This window comes from Netta rufina, assembly GCF_964035555.1.
Source record: "Netta rufina genome assembly, chromosome: 26".
Taxonomy (NCBI): domain Eukaryota; kingdom Metazoa; phylum Chordata; class Aves; order Anseriformes; family Anatidae; genus Netta; species Netta rufina.
The window spans coordinates 3,232,823-3,242,708 of NC_140150.1; the positions used below are offsets into that span (position 1 = coordinate 3,232,823).

General features: G+C 57.7%; 1 protein-coding gene across 2 annotated transcripts; it reads right to left on the reverse strand.

Moving 5' to 3' along the window:
* Window positions 1-57: 57 nt before the first annotated feature.
* MYBPH (myosin binding protein H) lies at window positions 58-9,391 on the reverse strand. 2 transcript variants are annotated; one of them, XM_084301779.1, is made up of 11 exons: window positions 8,875-9,391; window positions 8,612-8,746; window positions 7,132-7,299; window positions 4,436-4,524; window positions 3,272-3,467; window positions 2,807-2,946; window positions 2,550-2,709; window positions 1,770-1,906; window positions 1,156-1,342; window positions 392-433; window positions 58-235 (listed from the first exon to the last, which is right to left on the reverse strand). In XM_084301779.1, the coding sequence occupies exons 1-10, from the start codon at window positions 9,167-9,169 to the stop codon at window positions 423-425; spliced, it is 1,518 nt and encodes a 505-aa protein (XP_084157905.1). In that variant the 5' UTR covers window positions 9,170-9,391; the 3' UTR covers window positions 58-235; window positions 392-422. The 2 variants fall into 2 exon arrangements, with proteins under 2 accessions (XP_084157905.1, XP_084157904.1); XM_084301778.1 differs by having other exon boundaries at window positions 58-239.
* Window positions 9,392-9,886: the final 495 nt, after the last annotated feature.

Consider the following 9,886-nt stretch of genomic DNA (forward strand, 5'->3'; position numbering starts at 1 on the left):
GCCCACTACCCCAACACCCACCCCCACTGCCAACCCCACAACAAGGAGGACACGGTGTTTGCTGAGGACCAAAGCTCAGACGGGCTTGTTTTATTGCCACAGGTAAGAACACACCCAGAGAGGGATATGCCATGGCCAGGCCAACGTGCGGGACCCCGGGGGCACTGCTGGAGAGGGGGCAGGCCCTGGGGGGCTGTGGCTGGGAGCATCGCCATGTGCTGTGCTGCTGCAGCATCTGCCTGGGGAAAGGAACAAGCCCTGAGTCCTGCCAGCCCTGAGCAGGGCTCCATCAGCAGCTGAACAGGGCTGATCCAGGACCCCAGCCTGCCCCAGCCCGGATGGAGTGATCCATCCTCCTTCCCTCCCACCCACAGCCCCAGCCCAGACCTACCTCACTCTTCGTCTCACCCTCCAACCCGTCCTCACTTGGGCACTGCAGGAGAGAACGGGAGATGTAAGACCGGTGAACTCCCCTCCCCTCACTCCCCTCTGACATCTAAAAGTGAGCCAGGGCACGACAAATCCACCCGTGTGCACACACCAACGTACACCCATGTGCACCATCCCTGTGCATACGTGCTCCAAGAGATTACGTGCACGCACTGCTTTCTCCCGGACTGTTTGTCCCCAGCACCCCAGGTCCCAACCTGGGTGATGGCCAGGTGCTCTGTGTCCCCGGCACAAGGACAAGCTTGTCATTAAGGGCTGGGTGCTCTGCTGAGGCAGGGAAATGGGAGCTGGGAAGCCTGGGCAGGACCCTGAGACATAAATCAGGGCACCCCAGGTGCAAGTGAAGCGGTTTTGGCACGTGTGGCTTGCGGATGACTTGGGACACAAGCGCTGGTGGATGCAGTGGGGAGCAAGCGACTGTTCCAGCTTCCACCAGCACCTCTGGTCCTTTGCCTCTGCAGTCTCTGGGTCCCTCCCCGCCCTTTGGCCATGAACATGGGAAGGTGATTTCAGGAACAAGGGACAATGCAAGACCGTCAAGCCAAGAAGCCCAAAGCTCCAGCCTCACAGGGCTGCCCAGTGCCTTAAGGCTCCCCCCCCACCAGGACTCAACCAAAAACAGGGACAAACTGAAGCACTGTGAAAGCAAGGCCAGGGAAAGGCGGGCAGGGAGAGCTGCTCCTCTCTCGCCTCAGCCAATCGTACTTTTCACATCAAGTTTGCAGTCTACCGAAGCTTCTCCCAGGGGGTTCACAGCTTTGCAGGTGTAGACGCCCCCATCGAAAGGGCCGGGCTTGCGGATTTCCAGGGAGCAGACACCCTGATCGATCAGTGCTATGTATTTGGGGTCTTCCCGTATCTCCATCTGATTTTTCATCCAGATGATTTTGGGCTGGTAGGCAGCAAGATACATATATATATTTAAGCAGGGAGAGAAATGAGAAATCCGACCGTCCCCAGAATGCAGCCACCTCCTTCTGCTCCATCTGAAGCTGGTGGCCATGGTGGGATCCACAGCCAGAAGCCATTTGAAGAGCAAGAACTCCCACTCTGAAGCCCCAACCACCACCCACAGCTGCTCTCCTAGTGTAGAAGGAGACAGGACACAGCTTGAACTGCAGCCAGCCTCCACTCTACATGCAGAAACACCCCAGGTTTGCCCTAGTTTCACCTGGAGGATAGCTGCTGCCCCCCCCAACTCTATTCAACCCCAACTCAACATGACCAACTATCTCCCAACACTTCCAGCCACCTTGCAAGAGCCCAGCTGGTGGCTGCCCACACGTGGGGGTGATGCCGCCCATGGAGGAGCCACTGACCTGGGGGAAGCCCCGGACAGAGCAGAAGAGGTGCGTGTTGTAGCCCCGGGTGGTGGCTCGGTCTGTCAGGGGCTGGGTGAACTTTGGAGGCTCCATCATGTCCCGTTCGGGGATCTTCTCTGGCTGGTAAACAGTTTCTAGGAAATTAATTAAGTGCAGGTTGAGGCAGAGCTTGGGACCCTGGGTTGACCACCACCAGATGGTCACAAGAACTCAGCTCAAGGTACCCCAAAATCCTTCTGCTCCCTCACGTAAGCTAGACAGCATCTGGAGTGGCCTTGAGGACCTGGCCTCACACCAGCCCTGTCTGCAGACCCCTTCTCATCCAACCATGCCACGTTCATGCCCAGTCCCAGGGGATGACAGGGGCGATACCCGTCTGCAAACCAGCACCGTGACGCTTGCTCTGTGCAGGAGGTTTTATCCAGGCCAGGCACCTCGCTGGACCTTCTGCTCCATCCCCAAAATGAAGTGCACAGAAATAGGAGCTGGAAGTAGGCTCTGGAGGTGGCAGAGACCCGCTTTGATCTCACCCCGGGGATGTTCACTCCTTGATTCCTCCCAGGGGTCTGCCCATGGCACAAGCCTTCCCCGAAGGAGAAAGGAGGTGGAGAGGGAGGGCAGGGGACATCTGTCCGTCTGTCCCGAGGACGCACAGCCTTCACCCAACAGGGCTCATCCCAGGCAGCATCACCACCCACCCAACGCTGAGGAAGCCCCAGTGGGGACAGGAGCCCTCTTGCCCACCCCACCACCCCCAAACCCTGTCCCTGTCCCCACTTTTCTTCTCGATGTGGGCCACCCCGGAGGCGACGGCTGCTTTCTCGCTCAGCCCGCAGGCGTTCTCGGCGAACACGCGGAAGGAGTAGGTGTTGCCCATGATGAGGTCGGATATGGTGCAGCTGGTGCGGGTGCAGCGCTCCAGTGCTGTGAACCATTTCTGAGAGGGGGAAAAAAAGAGCAGTGAGAGGTTGCCCAAAGGAAAGGAACCCATGGGGCAGCCCAGGCAGCAGGGGGCCAGGAGTGGTTGTGCTCACCCCGCTTTTCTTGTCCGACTTCTGCACGGTGTAGCCCTTGATCTCGGAGTTCCCATTGTCCGCTGGGGGGGACCACTCCAGGGCCACGTTAAAGCCCCAAATATCTACCAGCTTCAGGTTCTGGGGGGGACCCGGCGGCTCTGCAATTACAAACACAAACAAGGCTGCATCCTTATTTGCTCCCCTGAGATTCTGCACCCCAACCACCCCTTTTGCTTCGCTTTTAATGTCTTCTCACCCTGTTGCAGCGCATGAGGGATGAGAAGCTGCGATGGGCAGGGGCTGGTAGAAACCCCGCAGCCTTCACCAGAGCAACTCCTTCACATATTAGAAGGACCCCAAAGCCCCTTGCCTTGCTGCTGGGCCTGTCCCATCCCACCAGACCAGGTGCCAACCCTGACCAAAGGGCAGAAATGAGCCCCAGAGCCACGGCACAACCCCACGGGACCCCATCCGTGGCCATACCAATCACTCGGATGTCCAGGATGGCCTTGTCCTCTGCTCCGTTTATCTTCACGGCCAGCTGGTACTTGCCCGAGTCGCCGCGCTGCGCCTCGCGGATGAAGAAGATCGTGTCCTTGTCTGTGTTGCGGATGTTGACACGGCTGGTGTCCAGGGGCTGATCGTTCTTGGTCCAGACCACCTGGGGCTGCGGCTTTCCCTGGAGCAACCCGTGCAGGCAGGTTGGGAACTACTCATGGGTATGGTCCTGGTGGGGTGGGCAGAGCCACCCCGCTGTGTCCAGGTAGCCACGGCCTGGATATAGCCTCTCCTATCCAGCAAGGGCCAGGGAAAAAACTATGCCTGATCCCCACCAGTCCCACTGCCAGGAATCTGTCAGGCTCCAGGGATGGTGCTGACACATGCTGGTCCCCAAAGTCCCCATGGAGCAAGTTCTTTTGCCTGCCCAGGTCTTTGCAGACAGAGCTATGCTCATGCTGCCCAGGTGCTCAGCATCAGGGGCTTGAGTTTGGCATCAAGGGCTGATTCATGCCTGGAACATGGCCAGCACAGGCTCCCAGCTGCCTACAAGACATGGGATGGACACCTCCCATGTTGCAGGGGCACCTTTCTGCCTCTTGCTTCTTCCTGCTTGGCTGGGGTGTTTCTTGGATGGCTTTTTTCCCTTTACAGATGCCCTGGTGTAGGTGCTTTTGGGATGCCACAGGCAGCGTGTAATAAATCAGCTCAGGAGATAAGCTCCAGCTTGGTCCACCACCAGCATCAGCTTTGGTCCCTCTACCACAGAGCCTTGGGACTACCCTGCTCCAAATGCAGCTGCCCTCCCTGGGAGGAGCCCTGAAATTGTGCTTCTGGGTCCTGCAGCATGTGGCTGGGCCCCTGCCCTGCTGAGCTGGGTATGATCTGCACAGGGCTCATGGGCCAGGACAGCAGCAATACCCAGTTCATGCCCTAGTGGGCACGAGTGGGATCTCCATCAATGCCATCAGTAAAGATGCTGCAGGACCAAAAATGGGATCTGAGCAGGAATGGGACCCCATGAGACATGGGGGCCAGGACAAGCCAGCCCTCAGCTGTCCCCCATATCATGCTGGCAAGAAAAGTCACTGTGGAAACCAACTTGTGGTGAGAAAACCCAAGAATTTCAATCCCAAATTGCTCACCTACCTGGAAAGGGATCATCAGGTTCACAGCATCCCCAACGCGCCTGACGTAAGTCTGCCGCAGGTGACGAGGCATGCGGATCCTCGGGAGCTCTGGGGACCAGAAGGTGAAGTTGTGGGGCCAGGAAATCAGAGACCCCAGCTCACAGCCCAAGAGGTCCCACACTCCTGCATGGGCCAGCCCATCCCATACATCCCCCACTTGGCCATCAGGATGTCCTGCCCTGAACCACCTTTTCCTTCTCATCTCCAGGACCGTGCTTCTCTTTGCAGGGCCACACCAGCCAACTCCTTTGCCAGCACCCCCAAAATTACTTCCTCGCCCATTCTTGAGCACGTAGTGACCAACGTGGGCTTTACCAGCATAGCCTGCATGGCAGCAAAGCAGCGGATAGCATCTCCTGGTCAGGAAATACTTCTCCCCCAGCTCAGAGAGCAGACTTTCTGGAGACTCACAACCCAGCAAGGACGAGGGTTGGTGAGCTCCATCGCTGTGGGCTCAGGGCTGCCAAGAGGCCAAGGTGGCTCACAGGTCCACACAGCAGAACCGGAAAAGCCCCAGGCTGGATAAGGAAGGCTAACGTCCCCAAGGGAACATAACAAAGATAAGCAAAAAGTAAAAATAAATAAATAAATAAAAAAGCCACCAGAGAATGCTGATGGAGTGCGCATCTCCTTCCCGGGGTGAAAATAGCAGCCACGTAACCCAGCCGGCGTGGTGCCAGCAGTCCTGCTGGGGAGGCATCGGGTTTACGTGAGCCCCTCATAAAAGAGCCGTGTGTCTCTGCCTGGATTAAACGTGCCGGAGCTCAGCTCTTGGGAGGGGGCTCAGGGAGGCCAGAATTAAACCATGAGCGAGCGATGCCTGAACAGCTGTGAGCGTGAGAGGGCTGGGGAGGGCCAGGAGATGCCCGGCGGTCCCAGATGGCCCCACTGACAGCTGGGGTGGGCTCTGCTCCGTGCAACACAGCCCTTTGCTGCAGAAATCCACGCCTCGGTGCTGCCACTTGGACTCATCCATCCCAGCGGGGCAGAGAAGCCCAGCCTCCAAGGAGGGGCATGAATTCATGGCTGTTTTCCCCAGCTCAGCTGGAGGGGGCTGGTCAGGGTTGGTGGCCCAGGTGAAGCGTGGCCATGGCTGAAAAAGCATTTTTCTTGCCCTTGTTCCCTGCACAACACAATTCCTGTGCCAAATCCTTGTCTGGTTTCTCCCCGTCTCTCTCCCCGCCTCCCAAACCCACTCGCCTTCCCTCGACCCACCTGTTCTCAAGCTCCCTGCCGCCCGTACTGCTGCTATTTAAAAGCCCTTGTGACGCTATAAATGAACCAGGGAGAGGTACAAAATGCAGTCCTGAATAAAACGTAAAGACCAGCATGTAACGGGCAGGGCAGGGAGGAGCAGGCTCCTGCACCCAGCACACACCAGCACCGCCGGGGCAGACACGGGGTGGCAGCAGCCTGGAGGGGTCATTTGTTGCTCAGCAAAGCCAGGAAGGACATGCAGGGCTGTGTTTCAGATAAAACACAGAAGTTCGCAAGTGCCATTTGCTGATAAAGTGTTTCGGTCAGCAGAAAAAAAAATAAATAAAAATAGAAATCTTAGAGGAAGAGCAAGTTGCACATGGGTCTTCCAGCTCTTGGGGTTTTACACCTCTCAGCTGGTGCACGTGGTTGGGAAAAAGTCTGCAGCAAGGACAGGCAGCTTGGCCTGGGGGGTGCAGCACGGGACTAGAAGTGGGAAACCTGAGCCACGCGTTTGGCATCTTCTCCCAGTCCCCCACGGCTCGGTTTCCCCAGTCCCGCAAGGAAAATAGCAGTGACTTTGGGATCTGGAGGTGAACGCGGCAAGGAGAGAGGTGCCACCTGCCAGACACCTCTGATATTTCTGCTTCAGCCACCGAAGGATCTGGCCCCGCCAGGCAGAGCCTGGACAAGGCAGCGGACACAGCACCCACTGAGCCATGCCCACAGCCCCTGCAGGACCCGTTCCAGACACTGACAGTCCTCTCCAAACCCTTTCTGACAAAAAAAGCTGACAGTTTCTGGAATAACACCCGTTATCGTTATTACTATTTTTAAGCAGAAGGAAAAATCTGTTCTTCGAGTAATAGGAAAATTTGCACATTAAGTATTCCTTGTAAAGGACAAATAAGTCTCTATTTGCTGTTGGATAAGTGAAAACCAACTTTGCAATCCTGCATCAGCCTCAGCACTCGCAGCACCCCAGCAGGAATGTGAGTCTTCCTAAGCATGGGAGCAAGTCATTCATTAGCATGTTCAGCATGATTAAAGTTCCCGTGCTCCCGACAACCCGCTCTCGACTTTCCTGAGTTAAACAAACAAAGCTGCCACTGCCCGACACGCGTGTGCTGGCATACTAGAGACGTGAGCGTGGCCAAGGAGAGGAGATTTCCATTTCCCAGCCATTGCAATGTGATGGGACAACACGGCCCTGTAATTTGGGTGCAGCACTTTTCCCCCAAAGCCTCACCATCTACAGGACCGGTGCCTTGCATTCAGGAAGCGTCGTCCCCATCCCACCCCGAGGGAACTGGGCCCAGTTCTGGAGGACAACATCTCGGTGAAAGGCTGGATTGCGACACATGAGAGGGCAGAGGCTGTTGGGGCTGTAGGGATGGGCTGTGACTCCTTTGCCTGCTGGCAGGGCACGTGGGGACAGTGCGTGTCCCCAGTACTCACGGGTGATCTCTCTGACGAGCACCGGCTGCTCCAAGGTAGCTGGGACGCTGGTGCCGCTGGCGCTGACAGCCTTCACCCGCACGTGGAGCTTCTCACCAGAGCTGAGGTCCTGGATCGTGTACCGGGTGGAAAGAAAGGGCTCCTTGTTCACCTCTGCCCAGTCTGTGCCTAGAACAAACCCAGCAGAGCACTTCAGCCGTGACACGGACAGGCGGATGGATGCACATCCCCCAAACAGCAGGATCAAACCCCAAGGGGTGAAACCCAGAGGCAGAAAACCTCTTCCTTGCAGAGGCACAAGCAGAAAGATTCATCCTGTTGGATTTGGGGCACCGAGAGAAAAAGGCATCGGAGGGAGGGGGCTGGCCTCCCCCCCTGCGAGGAGTGTGGGTTACCAAATGCTGGCAGATGCCCAACTGCTGAGCAGGGGGCTGCTTGCAAGGCATTAGGCCAATAAACATGGTCTCTGCTGACCTTCCAGGTGCATTTCTGGAAGTAGTTAAGATCCTCTGACCACCCTGCCAGCCTATCCTCTCCTCCTGCTGCTCCAGGATACCTTGCTGGGGCTTACCACGCTCCCCAGCCCGTCTTCATCATCAAGCAAGCTCTGCCCATCGCCTGCGAATGGCATTAACCAGACCAGCCCTCCCTCAAACTTGACCCCAGCCCCCCCAGCCATGGTCTTGTAGCAGCTCAGATACAGCAATTTGAGTCCACGTGGCTACCACTGAATGACTACAGCTCTCCTGTCACCCAGCCAAGCCCAAAGCAAGCTAGGAGAGCATCCAAAACCGTGCTCTTTGGGAGGCTGTTAGACAGCTCCCTCCAGGAACGGCTTCTCCCAGCAAGGGCCTCCTCACATTCCCAGTTCCCAGCTCATTCACTCTCACCCCAAGCCCCAGCAGGGCTTCATGAGAGTGCCCAAAAGACTTCTCAACTCCTACCTCATCCCACCAACTGGCAACACAACCAGAGAGCCACGGGGAATCGCTGCCAGCCACCAGCCCATCTCCACCCACCGCAGCCTTCATCCCTCTAGGCTCCTCGAGCCCCATCTCCCTCCGGGCTGAGTTTGCCTGCTGCCTCGTGCCAGCCTCTCTGGCACTGCCCAGCCCTTTCCTTCCTCATCCTCCCACCGTCTGTGCATCCTTTTGAGCATGGGAGAATTGTGTCTTCTTTCCTCTCAGGTCTCTTAATCCTATTCTACCCCAAATCCATGCAGAGCTGGCGGCCACCAGGGACCACCCCCAGTGGGCACACTGGTTTCTCCTCCACCCTCTAGCTGGATGCAGCAGTGCTGTTAGACCCTGGGATCTTGCTAAAGAGATCACTGATATCTGAAACCAAAGGGACTCTGCAGATAAAGAACCAATTTGGGCAAAGAAAGGGGAACAGGATACAGGGAAACACTGCCAGGTTCTGCCCAGCTCCGTCCCACACCAGCGCCCCATGCTTACGAGGCAGGAAAGCCCAAGCCTACTTCCATCTTTGCAGATCTCCACCACGTATCCATCCAGGCCTGACCGGCCCGTCTTCTCAGGGGCTTTCCAGGTCAGTGTAACCGAGTTTTCGCTCACTTCTTCCACAGCCAGGGACAAGGGGGAGCTGGGTGGCTCTGTAACAAACCCACAGCGGTGAGCGCAGGATCCCAGGCAGAGGGGCCTCAGCCCACCCACCTCCTAACCCCCCCAGCCCAACCTCGTGCATCCCCCTCCCCATTTCAGTGCACACTCCCCTCCTCACCTGCTTTGGGTTTCTCAGGCTCAGGGGCAGGGGGCTCAGCTGGGGGGGCTGGGGAACCTTCTTCGGGGGCTGGAGTTGCTTCTGCTGTGGGGATGGGAGCTGCATTGTCTGTGGGGGCTGGGGGCTGCTCCGTAGCAGGGGGCTGCTCGGGGGCCGGGGTCTCTTCAGCAGCTGGTGCTGGTGTTGCTTCTTCTTTTGGGGCTGGGGATGCTTCTTCCTTTGGGGCTGGTGCTGGTTCTTCCTTTGGGGCTGCGGGAGCCGGGTCTGCGGCTGGAGGTGCGGTTTTGCCAGTCATTGCTGCAAAGCCTAGGGGGTGTTTTGGGGTCTCTTCTCTGGGATCTCTGCTCTGGATTGGGGTCCCGGCTCCAGACCAAAAGTCTCTCCTCCAGACCTGGGATCTCGACGCTGATGATGGGGTCCCTGCCCCGGACCAGGCGTCTCCACTCTGGATCTGGTGTCTCGACTCTGGACAGACAGTCTCCGCTGCAGGACGGCTGTGCTGGGAGGGGGGGAACCAGGTCACTGAGCCAGGACAGGGGCTGGGAGATTTTTATAGGCTTGGGCTGGCACTTGTCACCTCCCTGCAAACCAATCTGCCTGCGCAGGCGGGGGCTGCCAGGAATAGCCACCCGGGACCTGCACATTCAGCAGCATGTCCCTACCCCCTCCTATGGGACTGCAACACATGGTCCTGCCCCCCCGCCACCTCCCAGGCCCACACGGGACTAGGCAGGCCAGGGCCAGGTCACCTTTCTTTGGGGACACAGCTCCTCTCCCCACCACCAAAGCCCCTGCGAGCTGCGCACCCGCACACACTGCCCCCAGCCTCTCCAAGCCCCCCAAATCTCGTCCCAGCTCCTGCACTGACACAAGGCATCCCCACCTCTGAGCCTCCTGGTAAATCCTGCACTGCTCCCCATGTCCCATGTCCACAATCCCTACCACAACCCCAAGTCGCTTCATTCCTAGCTTGGTTTCTCCACCACGATCCCTTCCAGGCCCCAACACAGCC